The sequence below is a fragment of the Prunus dulcis genome, chromosome 3 (assembly GCF_902201215.1).
Source record: "Prunus dulcis chromosome 3, ALMONDv2, whole genome shotgun sequence".
NCBI lineage: Eukaryota > Viridiplantae > Streptophyta > Magnoliopsida > Rosales > Rosaceae > Prunus > Prunus dulcis.
Window position 1 is genome coordinate 18,814,167 of NC_047652.1, and position 17,251 is coordinate 18,831,417.

Here is a 17,251-nt window from a genome sequence, read left to right on the forward strand (position 1 = left end):
AGACCACCACCATCACTCTTGATTGATTGCTGTAATCAATAACAAAATCCATGTTCCTGCCTTTGTAGAAATATATTCATTTTCTTAATGAAATGATTCAATTTGTTATGTTGTCAAATTATTAGTCCGAACTCGAAACCAAATTGTGATTCTGTAAATTATTGTCAACCTATGTGATGATGAAGATATAGTTATTTACAAGACAACGTTGAGAAACCGGCCCAAAGCATTTATGAAGACAACTTGGCACCTCCCCTCCTCCTAGAGACCAAGATGTCCAGAACCCAGAATTATATACTTGGAAAGAAACTTCTAAGCTATACCCCATGGTCCTGCATCACCAGTATTTTACACCAAACAATTTATGCATGAATGTATGGATCTTACACAATCTAATCCTCTGATCCAAGCCATCTTCAGAAAATTCATTGGCCTTTAAACCACCGTAACATACTTTTATGAGTATTCAATCATGTGTCGGGCTACTTAACCCAGTGGTTCTCTACCTCTCTGTCAAAATTCCACAACAATAATATGCCAATTTGGAGTAATTGTTCATGAATTTGTTGTCTATTAGCTCGATTTTTAGTTTACGTAGTCCTTCAAAATAAAATTTAAGGGAAAAAAAAAACATTAACCTGGTACATTGGATGTACCATATATAGTTATACTAAGAATGAAATCATATATTTTTAAAGGAAAAAAAAATACATATTCTGACAACAAAAGAATAAAATTAAATAAAATGAAATGAAATATTATCACATCAATTTTGATCTAAAAAGTTAAGATAATAATGTAATTACTTCAAATGAAATACTGTCACATCAATCGAGATCTAACAAATTTTGATAATAAGTTGATGGCTTGAGTGCTATTACTCATTACATAAAGCCTTCCACAATCCATGCCCCTCTTCTTTGTATTTTGTATGCAGTACAAAAAGAGTGTCAAACCGTTGCAAAAATCACGCTTTGTGTTGTGCTGGACTAAAAAGCCACTCTCATCTCATGTGAAAGTCCACATGCAAAGGACACCTATCACACAATTTTAGTACACAAACAAAGTAGTTCTGGAAGAGAGAGAGAGCTTTTCCCATTTCCCTTTCACTCTTTCACAACAAAAGCGTCTTTAGGAGAGGAGAGGGAGGGGGAGAGAGAGAGAGAGAGAGATACAATGGAGAAGAAGACGAAGCCGCACCATTGTGGAGCTTCAAACAAATCAAACACTTTTGTTGTACAATTGTATCTTCTTCTTCTACTCATCACCCTCAACATTTCCACCACCTCCCAAGCCTTCAATTACACAGATGCCCTCACAAAGAGCCTCCTCTACTTCGAATCACAGCGCTCCGGCCGCCTGCCCTACAACCAGAGGGTCACCTGGCGTGACCATTCCGGCCTCACAGATGGCCTAGAGCAAGGGGTATGCATGCCCAAAATTGTCATTTCAACCGCTCATTAACTTCCTACTTAAAAAATTAAGTACGAATGAGGGTAGACGGTAAGTGTTAATTTATGGCTGGTTAATTATATGTATTTTGTGTAGGTGGACTTGGTAGGAGGGTATTATGATGCAGGTGACCACGTCAAGTTTGGGCTGCCAATGGCATTTACAGTGACGATGCTCTCTTGGAGTGTCATTGAATTCCGGCAACAAATTGCCGCCGCCGGTGAGTTGGAGCATGCAATGGAGGCAATCAAGTGGGGCACCGATTACATCATCAAGGCTCACACCAGTCCCAATGTGTTATGGGCTGAGGTACATCTAATTATTAATTTTTGCTACTTTGCTTTAATTAGCTAGCAGCACACACATTAAATTAATTCATTTAATTAGCCCTGAATTTTTGTTTGGGCACACGCAATTAATTATTCAATTGTTGTGACATGCCTAGGTGGGGGATGGCGACACTGATCATTACTGTTGGCAACGGCCGGAGGACATGACAACATCAAGGCAAGCCTACAAGATTGACGAGACTCATCCCGGGTCGGATCTCGCCGGGGAGACTGCGGCGGCAATGGCCGCAGCAGCCCTAGTGTTCAAGAAGACTAACCCGCATTATGCCCACCTACTCCTACACCATGCCCAACAGGTACTCTAATTTAAATCTTTGAGCTAGCCAGTTGGTCCAATTAATTAGGTTAAAATAATAGTGTACTAAGTGAGGTTTTAAATGCTTAAGTAGATATTTTTTTTGTTTTGTTTGGTGTTGTGTAGCTGTTTGAGTTTGGGGACAAGTATAGGGACAAGTATGATGGGAGCTTGGGAGTAGTGAAGAGTTACTACGCGTCGGTGAGTGGGTTCCAGGACGAGTTGTTGTGGGCAGCTTTGTGGCTATACAAGGCCACCGACAATCAGAAGTATTTGAAGTATGTTATTAGCAAGGCTCATAGCTTTGGTGGCATTGGCTGGGCAATTACAGAGTTCAGTTGGGACGTTAAGTACGCTGGTCTTCAACTCGTTGCCTCTAAGGTAAGTAAAGTTTCTCCTTCTGTATCATATTTAACAATCATATTTTTATTTTTATTTTAAAATCTATATTTTTATTTTTATTTTAAAATCTATGAAAATGAGGTGTATTCTAGTTTTCCACAAAATTAGTGCGGCGTCTACTATTTCTGGTGGGTCTCACGTTTTTTTTTTTGAGAGCTCACACATTAGATATATTTAAAAATTCGAGAATAATGTGATAAACAATATGATCAGTAACTATAACTTATATCTAGTGTTAGAATTGATCCCAGTTGCTTGCCAGTTTTAATTTTTTTGGCTTTTCAAAATTTCAATTTGAGTGTTGTTGTCTAGATCATAGGTGCCTCAAGTTTACCCTCTCAAATCATTTTGGGATTTGGCTTTTCCACCATTCAAACATGAAATAATAAAAGAAGCTTTACATCACGCTTTTACTTTATAAAGTTCGTCCATGGAGTGAGCCCCAATTAAGGCACATAGCGAGGATTTAAACAAGAACAAAATTAAAGGAAATAATCTTCTGCCACAAAGCCATGTGCAAAAAATGATGCTTTGCATGGAAGTTCTGTGGAAAGGCGTGCCACGTGGCAAAGCCAAAGCGGTTACAGAACATACATAGGTCATCCCACGATCCCCGAGTAGAGACGACACCCTGCATTTAGATTAGTAGATGTCATCATGGTAGTAAAGATCGCTGATCTAATCAGTTTTTGTCTTCAATCTTCCTCAAATGGGGCCCAAATCGTTGCATGTGGCTGGCCCACTTGTGAAACTGAGTGGATACAGTTCTTTCATTTAAGGTGTGCCTCTCCAGTTTGATTATCAAAAGACCCACATCATATCAAAAAAAATCCAAATTAGAGATGTAAACGTGAGTTAGGTCAGTTTGATAAAACAGTGATTTCGTAGGAGATGGTTCTAAACAGTTAATGGCTGAAAAATAATGTAACACATGGGTCACATGCAATGGTCTAGAACCATGATTCAAATGGGTTACATCATACATGCATATTTTGTCACTGGGACCCTTTGAAACGCACATCATTAATTTTGGATTTTCATAGTAATTGACCCTAATCATGTTTTTTTCCCTTAAGCAAGTTCAATGTTTCATCTGCAGTTGCTGATTGAAGAAAAACACAAGCAACACACTCACATTCTAGAGCTATACAGATCAAAAGCAGAGCACTACATCTGCTCATGCCTAAACAAAAACAATGACACCAAAAATGTGGAGCGCACGCCAGCAGGCCTGTTGTACATAAGGCAATGGAACAACATGCAGTATGTTTCAACAGCTGCTTTCCTCCTAACAGTGTACTCTGATTTCCTCAAAAGCTCAAACCAGAAGCTCCGCTGCCATGGAGGAATAGTGGGCCATGAGGAAGTTCTTGTTTTTGCAAAATCACAGATTGACTACATTTTGGGCTCCAACCCAATGAACATGAGCTACTTGGTGGGGTATGGTCCAAAATACCCTCAAAGGGTCCACCACAGAGGAGCCTCTGTTGAGTCATATAGAGAGAACAAGGGGTTCATTGGGTGCACCCAAGGGTATGACAATTGGTATGGCAGGGAAGAGCCTAACCCAAATGTTCTGGTTGGGGCTTTGGTTGGAGGGCCTGATTGTCAAGATAATTTTGTGGACCAAAGGGACAATTATATGCAGACTGAGGCCTGTACATATAATACAGCTCCATTGGTTGGGGTTTTTGCTAAGTTTTCAGAGGTAGAGGTCCAAAAGATGGATCAAAATATGGGTTTGGTTGCTTCTTATTAGATATACAATATGGTTTGGGGAAACAGAGTGCTGGGTTTATTTGTTATAAGCCCTTTTTTTTGGCTTTGTAACGGTGGCTGAACTGAGGTGTTCTAGCCCATTTTGTACCCTTCATTGTTGCAAGTGTTTATAGTATAACCTTTTAAGGGTTAGTTTGGTATTGATATGCTGTGAAAATAATCACTGTCAGATTTGCTGTGAGAGAAATCAGTTGTGAGAGAAAGCAGTTTAGCGTTTGGTAAACTTTTTGTTAAAAGTGTTGTTGGTACTAATTCCCGAATAATCAGAAAATGATTGCTCCATCTCTTTCACCATCACCTCCACTTCATCACCACCACTACCACCACATGATTAGCACATAACACTTTCAATATCATGTCTATTTTAGTTATTATTCACAGTTACAACATTTTTATATTAAAATTTACCAAACAGTTTAACACTACTTTTTGTATTAACAACACTTTAAAAATATTGTTTACCAAATATGGAGGTGCTTTACTTTATAGCTAATTATTTTCAAAGCACAGCAGAAACAACTTTTTTAAAAAGTGACTGCAATCTCAAACTGGGCCAAAGTCTAATAAGTGTGAGGCTTTATCACAAAAGACCTCAATGATATTAATAGTGAAACCATTTATAATATGTAATATTTTATTTAGTCAAGTTTCTTATATGAGACTTATATTCTTCAATAAGTAAGACTGTAAACTGTAAACGGGAATGGAAATATAAAATTCAAATTCCCAAGTTCGAATTGTTTGAATTCCCAATTTCGTAAATTAGAGTAATTTAGAATGGTGGAGAATGTCGCTTATATATTAAAAACAAAAACAAAAAAACAGACATGGCGGAATTCGTCTTCCAGTTGTCTCTATCTGACCTCTTCATTGATTATGAAATTGAAGTGGGCCAAAGTTACTTTATAGCTAATTATTTTCAAAGCACATCATAAGCAACTTTTTTTAAAAGTGACAACTATCTCAAACTGGACCAAAGCCTAATAGGTATGAGGTTTTATCATAAAAGACCTCAGTGATATTAATAGTGAAAACCATTTATTATATGTAATATTTTATTCAGTCAAGTTTCTTATATGAGACTTATATTCTTCAATAAGTAAGACTGTAAACTGTAAACGGGAATGGATATATAAAATTCAAATTCCCAAGTTCGAATTCTTTGAAGTAAATTTAGGTTTTAGTAAAAAAAAAAACTTTCACTTTTGGAAAAAGCCAAAGCTTTTTCTAAAAAGACAAAAAAACCTCTCAACTTTCAAATTGAAGACATGCAAATGTAAAGGATTCATTAGAAAATTCAAAAATAAATAAGGGCAATTTTGTCTATTTTGGCTTATTTTAAAATTTTTCTCTTTCCTTTGGGTTTTTCCAAAGTCTCCCTTATTTGAATTCCCAATTTTGTAAATTAGAGTAATTTAGAATAGTGGAGAATGTCACTTATATGTTAAAAACAAAAACAAAAAAACAGACATGGCGAAATTCGTCTTCCAGTTGTCTCTATCTGACCTCTTCATTGATTATGAAATTGAAGTGGGCAAAGTTTCTTTCTATGGGGATTGGATAGTCCAAGATTCCAAAGAAAGAGTAGCCCTACGATTGACTATGCGATACTCCCTCTGACCCAAGTCATAGGCAACCTCTCAATTTTAGACCATGGACATGGAGCAACGTATATGAATTTCATGTTTATCAGGAAAGCATAGACACCCACCACAGGCTTCAAATTATGATAAGATCTTCTTCCCACTACATCTCTTTCCCTCAACAGATGCTTAATCAAAAACCCAAAATTCCCAATTAGTAGTTGTCTGCCAAATTTTGCCAAAGGTCCACCTAATGTCCAAATGCAAGCCACCCAATTCTCAAGCTGATACATGAACATAAATTTACACTACGTTCGGATTATCTTCAATCCCAAATTACATGATTCGGCTCTTATATTGCACCGATATTGTCTTTAAACTTAATATATTCGATGTTTGATGTTCACTGATATTAGAGAGGCCCTCCTATGGAGCACTAAGGTCTCTTCAGTGACAACTTAAACAGTAAGACACTACTGAGTCCGATTGCTAAATGCTAATTAGTAAATCGGACCCCTCCATCATCTATATCTAAGAAGGAACTGGTATTAGTCATTAGTGTCACATGACCTGGAGAAAAAGATACTCCACCTGTACACGATTTTGGCCGGTCGAACAAAAGTAGCTCATTCTTTTTCGTTATATCTCTAAGATTGTAAAGTTAAAATTATTATTGAGGTGCTTTTGTTTTATTGATCATCCCAGATGTGACATTATGACCGATCAAGTGTCAAGAAGATTGGAACACTAGCAAAGGCAAAAGGATTCAAATCAAGCACGTAATATACTAATATACCAAATTGTGAAAAAGAGTAGTTTATACCAGTCCACCAACAGAATTCAACTGTCAAATCCTCAAAGAAACGTTAAAAATACAATTATTTTTGAATTCTTGTCGACTTGAAAATATCCAAGTTTACTTGATACGTATAGTTTATGAGTGATTACATGAAAACATACGAAGTGTGGACCGTTTGATTTTCCACACGACAAAATGTAGCCTTAGCATGTGGATAAGTCCCATACAAAAATATACTGCTCTTTAGGTGTGTCATATAGCTTAGGTGCTTTTGTTTTGAATTTCTCAACTCTCAATTTCGCAATGATGGAGTGGAAGGAAGGACAGGCAGGAGTGTCACTTTCCATTTTTTGGGTTGCAGGCATAGAAACCACAAAACATACGTACGTATGTTGGAAGTGTTCACATGCTTCAAAAATGTGCTGTAGCTCAGCTACTCTTAACCACTAGAAATTGTGGAGACGATGACAAAGCCAGTAAAACAGAGTCCTTACAGTGCTAAATATAACCCCAATCATACATGCACTGTCATGCTACTATTTCTCTGCTGCAAATCCTAAAGGAGAAAAATCTCTCTCTCTCTCTCTCTCTCTCTCTCTCTGCTGAAAGATGGTAGCTACACACTAACTCAAACAACTCAAATATCATACCAGAAACTTGAAATTTCAATGAGGTCCCTCCTTTGGATTTTTTTAAAACAAATTTTTTTTTCCCTACTTTTCAACAGGTTTTGATATCAAGGGATGGTGAGAAAGAAGGTGCAAGTGATGGAGCTGTGGTGGATTTTAGAGGGAATCCTGTGGACAAGTCCAAAACTGGTGGATGGCTTGCTGCAGGGCTTATTTTGGGTGCTTTATTCTAACTTCCACTCAAACTTTCTCTTCTTAATCCCATGTTTAATGTTGACTAAATGATCACCATGCTGCAGGAATTGAACTGGCTGAGAGGATCTGTGTGATGGGCATATCTATGAATCTAGTAACTTACTTGGTTGGAAATTTGCATATATCTTCTGCAAAATCTGCAACCATAGTGACCAATTTCATGGGCACTTTGAACCTCCTTGGCCTCCTTGGTGGGTTTCTAGCAGATGCTAAACTGGGAAGGTACTGGACTGTCGCCCTTTCTGCAACAATAACTGGTCTGGTAAGTTTTCAGTCAATTTGGTTCACCAGTCCAATTCTGTAGTATTTTGAAAAGAAAAGAAAAACTGATTTTTCTTGCTTTAGGGGATAATTTTGTTGACATTGGCAACATCCATTCCTAGCATGAGACCACCTCCATGTGATGACTACAGAGAGCAACATCATGAATGTATTGAGGCCAATGGAAAGCAATTAGCTCTGCTCTATGCTGCTTTATATACTACAGCACTAGGTGGTGGTGGTATAAAATCCAATGTCTCAGGTTTTGGGTCTGATCAATTTGATGGCAGAGACCCCAGGGAAGAGAAGTCCATGATCTTCTTCTTCAACAGGTTCTACTTTGGCATTAGCATTGGCTCTCTGTTTGCTGTTATTGTGCTGGTGTATGTACAAGATAATGTCGGCAGGGGGTTGGGTTATGGAATATCGGCAGGGGGGATGATCATCGCACTTGTTGTGTTGCTCTCCGGGACGCCATTTTATAGATTCCATAAGCCTCAAGGCAGCCCTTTAACTGTCATATGGAGGGTGATATTTTTGGCTTGGAAGAAGAGGGCTTATCCTTGTCCAGATCGTCCAAGCCTTTTGAATGAATACCAAGAAGCCAAGATCCCCCACACACAGAGGCTCAAGTAAGTTTATGTAAATCATCTAATGTCTCTAAGATCTATGTAGAAAGTCATGAACCATGTAATATCATGCATCAAATCCAACAAAAACCATCACTTTCTCATTAAGGTTCACTGCCATTGACAAAGGTTTTGTTTCCCTATGCATGTGAATGGTTAGGTGTCTAGACAAAGCTGCAATCCTAGATGAATATGCTTCTGCTGAAGGAAACAGAAGCAACCCATGGATAGTATCCACAGTGAACCAAGTTGAAGAGGTGAAACTGGTTTTCAAGCTCATGCCAGTCTGGTCGACATGTATTCTCTTTTGGACAGTCTACTCTCAAATGACTACCTTCACCATTGAACAAGCCACCTTCATGAACCGAAAAATAGGCTCCTTTGTTATCCCTTCGGGTTCTTTCTCAGCCTTTCTCTTCATCACCATTCTCCTGTTTACTTCCTTAAACGAGAAACTCTTTGTCCCCCTTGCTCGAAAACTCACCAACACCGCCCAAGGAATAACAAGCCTTCAGAGGATTGGAATTGGACTCGTTTTATCAATGGCTGCTATGATTGCTGCAGCAATAGTAGAGAAACAAAGAAGGGAATTCGCTGTTCACCAAAATACCAAAATAAGTGCTTTCTGGCTTGTCCTACAATACTTCCTAGTGGGTGCTGGAGAAGCTTTTGTCTATGTTGGACAACTTGAATTTTTCATCAGAGAGGCACCGGACAGGATGAAGTCCATGAGCACAGGGCTTTTCTTAAGCACCATCTCAATGGGGTTCTTTGTTAGCACTCTGTTGGTGACTGTGGTGGACAAAGTGACTAAGAAGAGCTGGCTGAGGAGTAACTTGAACAAGGGAAGGGTGGATTACTTCTACTTGCTGCTTGCAGTGCTCGGAGCTTTAAATTTCTTAGTGTTTCTTGCCTTTGCAATGAGACACCAGTACAAAGGCCAGCAGCACATTAGCCCTAACGATAGTGTCAAAAAGGAGCATAAGAACTCAAATGGCATAAGAGTTGAAGAGATGGCAGAGATGATAAGAATTGAGGCAAAGGAAGGACCCTAGAACGTATGCTTCCAAAAGGATCTTGTGTAATGCTGGTTCTAAACAACTAGAAAATAAAAAGAAAAAAGAAGATAATTTGTATCATGCTTATTTATCCCTATTAGATATTTAATCCTTTTTTGGTCTGCAGTCTCTCAATCTAAAACTTAAATACAGTGTGTGATCTAGAATGCAACGTGATAATAGATTTTTATTAATAAAAAATAAAAAATAAAAAATAAAAAATAAAAAATAAAAAATAAAAAGAAGCACAACATCCATGACGCATGTCTGAAAATCAGCCATTCATCAAATCAAACCATCCACAGTGCAGCATATGCAAATAGAAGCCCTGCTTAATTGCAATAGTACTTGCTTCAGTATGAATTCACTAGTTCAGAACCACCGCAAATTCGGAGGTACAAAGCCAAATATAGAAATTGATAAAGAACTGGATCCAGCTTTGGCTGCTTATAAGAAATACACTATAGGAAAATTAGTCTCCTCAATCAAAAGGCACATATCTAAGAAGCTGAAAGCTGACCTCTAAACAATTACATAGGCTATTAAGAAGAACCACTTGCAGAAGCAGGTAGGTGATTTATGACCAAAGGGGGACGTAGAGCTCGGTGGTTTTCCAAATTTTGTTTGCGGGCCTTATACATCTCTTCTGTCTCAATCACGACCAATCTCTTAACCTGTGTGAAAACATAACATGCAAACATTATCAATTACAGACAGGAGAGATGCCTTAATCCATGAATGCATCCATTGTGAGCTTATATCAAACCTGTTGGAGCATTCCCCTAACTGTAGGAGTGTTCCATCGCATAACAGTTCGGTTGCACTTGCGGAGACGTAATGCCTCTAAAGTACGCCTGTGAAGTCTCCTGGTTCCTGGGATTCCCCTTACCAAAGTTATATATAGATTAGGGCTCCATGCAATTGGGACACTGGCTTTAAAAGCCTTGAAAGCATTCATTTCTTCTCCAACCTACACATCCCAAAGTGGTGCCTAAGCCATAACTTCAATATATGTAAAATTTACTAATACATGGCTGCATTAGAATGAAGAAAAGTCCAAAAAGAAGATAATCATAAGAAATTGGGAAGACAGAAAGTCTATGCAAAAACAGGGCCAAAGTTCTACCGTGCCGTTAAACATAGCTTACTATTTATCTATTGAAGATTTCCAGTTTACTAGAAAATGGTAAAGCATTGCTTAAAGGGTTTCAAGCACTATTAAGGCAGCATTGCAAAGATAAACATCAAAATATTAAAAACTGGCTAATGCAATTTATCTGCCTCGATTACATTAGAATCCATTTATTTATCGTCCCATCTTTTTAGCATTTCCAAACATTTGTTGATAAATCATTGAACAAAAAAAGCAAAACAAGAACCCACTTGTAAACCAAGCTCATGACCTTGAAACACTAATTTCTCTTCATTTTACCACAACCCACTTCACGGTTCAACCAAAGCCACCACATCATGTAACGATCCATGAAAAAAAGAAAAATGGAGACTAAGCTGAATTTTCATGAACTTGGATTAGTACCCAGTTTTAAAAAGCTAATGCTTTCCACTGAAAGTATTAATTTATCCTAATCTCTGATCACTTACTCCTAAAGGTGGAAGGAAACTAAGCCCGTTGTCGCCTAAGCTCAATCTTCTCAAGAACAAACCTTTTCATCTTCATATCACCCAAAATCATATTTTTCAATGTTAGATTCAACGTCTACCCGCAATGGACGAACTATAACTAAATTTAAAAAAAATGAGAGCATAGAAAAATATAAAAGAGCAGATAAACAAACTCAAAATAAGGAAGAAACAGAGAGAAAATACATATGTATATACATACAGAGAGAGATGACCTCAACTGTGTTTTTCGACGGAGTTGTCACCTGTGATGACGGCGCCGAGGGATAGCGCCTTCCTTGTGTAGAAGAAGACTGAGTGGTGAAGTTGATTTACTTCCTTTGCTCTGTAGGCGTAGCTGGTACTGGGGGCCTTTTTGTTTCGGTCTATACCCACCAAGCCCAACATATTTCCAACCCAACGCAATATTCACCTTTTTTTTTTTTTTTCGTTTTGAAATAAGGCAAATACTGTTTTCAAAAAAATAAATAAAAAGTTAAATACTAACCAGCCTGTAAAACCAAAACAGAGTTGAGCAATTGACATCCCTTTCGTTGGAGGTTGCCAACCAATCCCAAATGCACAAATAGAATTTGTGTTTTTAGATTAGTAGTAACAAGTTCCTCAAATAAGTTCAGCTTATAGATGACTGATGCTTTGCTCCAATTTCCTGCATCAATAAGGCGTTAATCGGCTTTTCTATTCTATAATAACGCTCACTAAGGACTTAAAAATGATGTTAAAGATTGATAAAACAAACAGTTTACCAGTGTCATTAATCACAACATTATTTTTTTCATTAGTCTTATTCTTTGGGTACTAAAATAATAATAAAAAATTGACCACATACTTAAGCTATATACTTGATTCCATTGTCCATAAACCAACTTTCCGCTTCACAAGCCAAAAGCCAAAACCAGCAGCGCTCTAAAACCCATCTATCTGTTTCTTCATTCTCACAGTCTCTCTCAGTTTGAAGGCGATCATGTCCTCGTCCTCTGTCAACCTCAAGGCGGTGCCTGGTCGCTTGACCTCTTCGTACAGCGAGGTCCAGGCCAGTCGTCTCGACGTTTCGCTTCCTCTCCCTTCTGTTCTCAAAAGCTCCTTCAGCGTCGTCGATGGCCCTAAAAGCTCTGCTGCTGGAAACCCAGGTCCCTCTTTAATGTTTTATCAACTGTTTATGCACATCATTTATCAGTTATTACACAAGCTATGTCTTATTGTCTATGTTATTTGGCCACTGTGCATGTATGTACGTTTGGCTCATGTATGTACGTTTGGCTTATGTATATGATCGGCGACTGTCTGGTTGGTTTACATGTTATTTACGTCTGTCAAGTTTCATCCTGAAGACCCAATTACTACAATTGCTCAAAAAATACTTGTTAATTAATGCAGCCAGTCTTCCAAAACCAAACTGATACGAAGTTCTGAACTTTTTCTAAAAATGGGATATATGGGAGATTTTTTTTAAATTCCCTCTAAGTCATATATCATAGTTCATGGACTGTTCTTCTGAAATTTGACTTGGTCTATAATGTGATAATTGGATTTCCATATTGTTTTTTAAATATGATTTTGTTCAATGTAATTGCAGAAGAGATAGCCAAGTTATTTCCTAACCTATTTGGACAGCCCTCAGCAGTGCTAAATCCAGGTGGTTCTTCAGTACTTTCAAAGGATACAAGTTTGAAGATTGGAGTGGTTCTCTCTGGAGGACAGGCTCCTGGTGGACACAATGTCATTTCTGGGATTTTTGGTCAGTATCTTGCTTTGCTTTAGACAATTTTTAACTTCAGTTAAAACGTTGCAATAAATAATTCCGGTAATTTATTTTTTCCCGTATTTGTGGTTAGATTACTTACAGCACTGCACTAGTGGAAGTACAGTGTATGGATTTAAGGGTGGTCCGGCAGGTATCATGAAGGGTAAATATGTTGAATTGTCTGCGGAATTTGTGTATCCTTACAGAAATCAGGTAGTCTTTGTTTCTGTATTGTGATTATCAATTAATCTTCTGCACTCTTTCCTTTCTTTTGTGGTAAGAAATATTTGGCCAAGTAGATTGCTCTTGTATAATATGTTCTTTGTAAAAGACTTTGATCTAGTTTGCTTTCCATTAAATTTGCAGCATGTTTGACAAGTTCACTTTCAGAAATTTGTTTCTCACAGACTCTTTTGACAGGGTGGCTTTGACATGATTGCTAGTGGCAGAGACAAGATTGAAACTCCTGAACAGGTTACTTATTTGCTCTTACAAAATTGATCACATGCTTATCAAATTCATTTCTGTACAGATTTTCTTCTCCTGGATAAGATTTTAGATATATGTTAATGAAGTTTGGTTGTATGCCTTCCAGTTTAAGCAAGCAGAAGAAACAGCAAAGACGCTTGATTTGGATGGGCTTGTGGTCATTGGTGGGGATGACTCAAATACTAATGCTTGCCTTCTAGCTGAACATTTCAGGTACAAGTTATCCCTCCTCAAGTTAATGATCTGCTACGCCTATGCATTTCTGCATTTCCTTAGTTTCTTTAGAGATTATGTTCATATGCTTTAGTATTTACACTTATATAATCATCCAGATATATCTCTTATGCTATTAATTTTTTAGGGGTAAAAATATCAAGACACGGGTAATTGGATGTCCAAAAACCATTGATGGTGATCTGAAAAGCAAAGAAGTGCCCGTCAGTTTTGGATTTGACACTGCATGCAAGGTACTTCTTATGTTATCATTTGACGTTGTGATACAACCAACTTTATGCTGTACAATGTATCCTTTTTGTTATCTCAGTGCAATATTTTTCACAGTTGTGTGTGTGAATTAACTTGCAGCTATATTCAGAAATGATTGGTAATGTAATGACAGATGCCCGTTCAACTGGGAAATACTACCATTGTAAGTGCTCTGGTTGCAAAAGAATATAGTTCGGACTACTTCACGCTTTATTTGTATGTTGTTTTCATGAGGAAATGTTTTACAAAATTATCATGGGTTTTCACATTACTTTTTATTTTATTTTATTTTAAATTTTAGGAATCACATTACATATTTATTTTTATAGATTAAGGGTGAGTATTAGCAAACAGTACTTGAAATTCAACATTGAAGTGACCCACTTCAAGTTCATCGTATTGGAAAGCTAGCAGGTTCTCCAAGCCAATCCTGAAATTTGTGATTTTGAAGTCCTATTTTATTAGTAGCCATTTGTTAAGTTGGGGCAGAAATAATAATATAAGTATCTATCTTTACCTACACTATAGCTAGGTGCATTAGTATATAGAATCTGGTTTTCTCTATTTTTATTTTTTATCCAATTATAGGAGTGCCACTTCTGTTGCACAACCTGATTTTTGTAGTTTGATGTGTTTACCCCCCAGCCATGCGTATGATCTCATACCATAAATGTTTATTCTTGATTGTTCTCCTAATTGTCTTCTGCAGTTGTAAGGCTTATGGGGCGTGCAGCTTCTCATATAACCTTGGAGTGTGCTCTGGAGACTCATCCAAACATTACAATTATTGGGGAAGAAGTATTTTCTGATATCCTTTTCTCTCTGCCAATTAGCTACAATTTAGTTGAAAATGATACTAGCCGACTTCCAACTTTTTGATAGGCCAAGCAATCTCGTTTTTTGTTTTTGTTTTTTATATGCCACTTTTCAAATTATGCTCCAAATTATTGGCTCTCTGTTGACTTGTTGGTTAATTGAATGCAAACTGAGAGGTGGTGACTTATTTATGATCTAGAAATGTGCCTGCTGATATTTTTTCTGGGTCCTCAAATTTTTCTTCACCCCTAGTGAGATATGGAAGAAAATATCTTGAAGTTTTGAGGGGGTACCGATAATTTTTTAGGCTTCATTTCCATACATCCATTTTATAATTAGAAGAACGCAGGGTTAAGCCTTGAGGTTCTGTATATCTTATACTGTTGTGACTTGACAATATTTCGTTTCACTTCACGGCAGGTTGCTGCCAAGAAGCAGACACTCAAGAGTGTAACAGACTATATAACTGATATAATCTGCAAACGCTCAGAACTTGGATTTAATTATGGTGTCATACTTATACCAGAGGGCCTGATTGATTTCATTCCGGAGGTATCATTTTGAATAACATGAGATGATATAACTTGCTTTATTCTCATAATTTTGACAGCTGGGAATTTGTTATAGTTTTTTTCCTCTTTTGGCGTTGCCTTAAAACTCGCAGGTACAGCAACTAATTGCAGAGCTTAACGAAATATTAGCTCATGATGTTGTTGATGAAGCAGGGGTGTGGAAAAAGAAACTCCAGAGCCAATCTCATGAGCTTTTCGAGTTTTTGCCTCCAACAATTCAGGAGCAACTACTGCTTGAAAGAGATCCACATGGGAATGTGCAGGTTATTCTATTTATTGTCATATCTTTGCCCCATATCTGTTGGACTTTGTTGGAATATTGCATTTTGTTAAGTCTTACACAATGTTAAGAATTTAGGTTGCCAAAATAGAGACAGAAAAGATGCTCCTTCAGATGGTAGAAACTGAACTGGACAAGCGGAAGCAGGAGGGTAAATATAAGCGGGACTTCTTAGGAAAGACCCACTTCTTCGGGTACCAAAATATTTGTGCCTCTGGTTCCTTCAGTTCTCATTTTTTATAATGGTTCATAGAAGAGACCGTGTGATCATTTTGCCATATGTTTTGTTCCTGGTATCAGATATTATTTGATACTTAATTTTTTACATTTTTTTCTTTGTAGTTATGAGGGTAGATGCGGTTTGCCTACGAACTTTGATGCAAACTACTGCTATGCATTGGGTTTTGGTGCTGGAGCCCTCCTCCATTCTGGAAAGACTGGGTTGATTTCCTCTGTAAGTTATAATTGTTTTAGTATCAACTATTTATTCTTTCATTTTTCTTAGTTAATCAAGTTAGTTTCTTTCTGTATTTGTAACTCCAAAGTGTTTGCCTTCTTTTTTAAAAAAAACTCCAAAGTGTTTTTCTAATTTAAATTGTGTATGCAGGTGGGAAATTTGGCTGCTCCAGTGGAGCAATGGACAGTTGGGGGAACAGCACTGACTTCTTTAATGGATGTGGAACGGAGACATGGTACACCGCTACTCGCCTTTTCACCATTCAATTTAGGCTAAATAAATACTCCCTCCAAAACCTGTTATGTTTTTATATAATGTTTATTACTAGACTCTTCCCCCAAGATCTGAACCACCAATTTGTTCAGTGACACATCATGATACTGAAACATTATGAGTTAAGATCCTAGAAATTCCCTTATCATGAACCAAATCAAGCATATTTAAAATTTGAGAGTTTTAATTTTGCAGGGAAGTTCAAGCCTGTGATTAAGAAAGCAATGGTGGAACTTGAAGGTAAACATTTTTCTGAACTTTTCATCATCTTATTGTCACTATAAATTGAAGATGGCAATTATCTGCAGTAGTAACATGGTGCACTGCTTAACACTTTCTTAATTTCTTTCCTGGTGGAATTTCAGGCGCTCCATTCAAAAAATTTGCATCTTTTCGTGACGAGTGGGCACTTAAGAATCGTTATGTTAATCCAGGTTTGTCATAACCCTTCTTCTTTTGCCATATCCCAGCTTGGCTCCAATTTCAGTAGTATGGATTGTGCCTTAGACATGGAGGCTTATGGAATATAAAATGCTTGGTTTCTGAATTACTCCATTTTCACTTTTGATCAGGTCCAATTCAATTTCTTGGCCCAGCAGCGAATGCCATCAACAACACTCTTCTGCTGGAACTCGGAGCACAAGCATAGGAAGAAGGAAAATCAATGTCAATCAGTTTTATCAAACCACAATAACAACTTCAGCCGACATGTATCAACTGGAACTCGGATCCATTTGACTTGTAGTTGCTTAATAGGTTTCTTTTCTTTTTCCTTGTATCTGTAGCTTTTAACTCTTTTTGGTGCCTAATTGTACCTGGCTTATGAAAGAACAGAGAGTTCACTTTCCAGTCCTCCTCATTAGTGAGAAGAGTAATAAAGTTGACTGTAACTATTGTTCAGATTAAATCGAGCAACATTTTCAAGCTTGGGCCCAAATGGATAGGCCTATTTGCAAAGTTTTTTTTTATCGTTACATAATCATCTCAACAACAGAAGCTTA

At 37.4% G+C, this 17,251-nt stretch overlaps 4 protein-coding genes across 7 annotated transcripts; 3 read left to right on the forward strand and 1 right to left on the reverse strand.

Annotated features, from left to right (window-relative positions):
• The first annotated feature begins 946 nt into the window (after positions 1-946).
• Positions 947-4,468, forward strand: LOC117621520 (endoglucanase 11). Its single transcript, XM_034352051.1, has 5 exons — positions 947-1,425; positions 1,549-1,761; positions 1,898-2,098; positions 2,224-2,478; positions 3,599-4,468. Exons 1-5 carry the CDS (start codon positions 1,177-1,179, stop codon positions 4,256-4,258), a joined length of 1,578 nt encoding a protein of 525 aa, XP_034207942.1. The 5' UTR covers positions 947-1,176; the 3' UTR covers positions 4,259-4,468.
• Positions 4,469-7,024: 2,556 nt separating this feature from the next.
• Positions 7,025-9,618, forward strand: LOC117621518 (protein NRT1/ PTR FAMILY 6.4). The gene is made up of 5 exons (XM_034352048.1): positions 7,025-7,272; positions 7,388-7,508; positions 7,589-7,806; positions 7,890-8,437; positions 8,595-9,618. Exons 1-5 carry the CDS (start codon positions 7,270-7,272, stop codon positions 9,487-9,489), a joined length of 1,785 nt encoding a protein of 594 aa, XP_034207939.1. The 5' UTR covers positions 7,025-7,269; the 3' UTR covers positions 9,490-9,618.
• Positions 9,619-9,756: 138 nt separating this feature from the next.
• On the reverse strand, positions 9,757-11,509 carry LOC117621523 (50S ribosomal protein L30). Of its 3 annotated transcripts, none has more exons than XM_034352053.1 (3): positions 11,379-11,509; positions 10,259-10,462; positions 9,757-10,166 (listed from the first exon to the last, which is right to left on the reverse strand). In XM_034352053.1, the coding sequence occupies exons 2-3, from the start codon at positions 10,448-10,450 to the stop codon at positions 10,035-10,037; spliced, it is 324 nt and encodes a 107-aa protein (XP_034207944.1). In that variant the 5' UTR covers positions 10,451-10,462; positions 11,379-11,509; the 3' UTR covers positions 9,757-10,034. The 3 variants fall into 3 exon arrangements, with proteins under 3 accessions (XP_034207944.1, XP_034207945.1, XP_034207946.1); XM_034352054.1 differs by having other exon boundaries at positions 11,349-11,467; XM_034352055.1 differs by having other exon boundaries at positions 11,336-11,467.
• A 291-nt stretch (positions 11,510-11,800) lies between these two features.
• LOC117621519 (pyrophosphate--fructose 6-phosphate 1-phosphotransferase subunit beta-like) lies at positions 11,801-17,174 on the forward strand. Of its 2 annotated transcripts, XM_034352049.1 has the most exons (16): positions 11,801-12,263; positions 12,710-12,871; positions 12,969-13,090; positions 13,298-13,351; positions 13,473-13,579; positions 13,728-13,833; positions 13,952-14,015; positions 14,562-14,650; positions 15,089-15,220; positions 15,333-15,503; positions 15,599-15,714; positions 15,863-15,974; positions 16,128-16,212; positions 16,446-16,490; positions 16,616-16,684; positions 16,823-17,174. In XM_034352049.1, exons 1-16 carry the CDS (start codon positions 12,098-12,100, stop codon positions 16,897-16,899), a joined length of 1,677 nt encoding a protein of 558 aa, XP_034207940.1. In that variant the 5' UTR covers positions 11,801-12,097; the 3' UTR covers positions 16,900-17,174. The 2 variants fall into 2 exon arrangements, with proteins under 2 accessions (XP_034207940.1, XP_034207941.1); XM_034352050.1 differs by lacking the exon at positions 16,616-16,684 and having other exon boundaries at positions 11,915-12,263; positions 16,823-17,157.
• Positions 17,175-17,251: the final 77 nt, after the last annotated feature.

Coding starts and splice junctions, on each gene's coding strand:
- LOC117621520 (XM_034352051.1), top strand. CDS start 1,177: ATGGAGAAGAAGACGAAGCCGCACCATTGTGGAGCTTCAAACAAATCA. Junction 1,426..1,548: donor CAGATGGCCTAGAGCAAGGG/GTATGCATGCCC, acceptor TATTTTGTGTAG/GTGGACTTGGTAGGAGGGTA. Junction 1,762..1,897: donor CCAATGTGTTATGGGCTGAG/GTACATCTAATT, acceptor TGACATGCCTAG/GTGGGGGATGGCGACACTGA.
- LOC117621518 (XM_034352048.1), top strand. Junction 7,509..7,588: donor TGCTGCAGGGCTTATTTTGG/GTGCTTTATTCT, acceptor ACCATGCTGCAG/GAATTGAACTGGCTGAGAGG. Junction 8,438..8,594: donor CCCCACACACAGAGGCTCAA/GTAAGTTTATGT, acceptor GTGAATGGTTAG/GTGTCTAGACAAAGCTGCAA.
- LOC117621523 (XM_034352053.1), bottom strand. CDS start 10,450: ATGAATGCTTTCAAGGCTTTTAAAGCCAGTGTCCCAATTGCATGGAGC. Junction 10,167..10,258: donor TTAGGGGAATGCTCCAACAG/GTTTGATATAAG, acceptor GTTTTCACACAG/GTTAAGAGATTGGTCGTGAT.
- LOC117621519 (XM_034352049.1), top strand. CDS start 12,098: ATGTCCTCGTCCTCTGTCAACCTCAAGGCGGTGCCTGGTCGCTTGACC. Junction 14,016..14,561: donor AACTGGGAAATACTACCATT/GTAAGTGCTCTG, acceptor TGTCTTCTGCAG/TTGTAAGGCTTATGGGGCGT. Junction 15,504..15,598: donor ATCCACATGGGAATGTGCAG/GTTATTCTATTT, acceptor TTAAGAATTTAG/GTTGCCAAAATAGAGACAGA.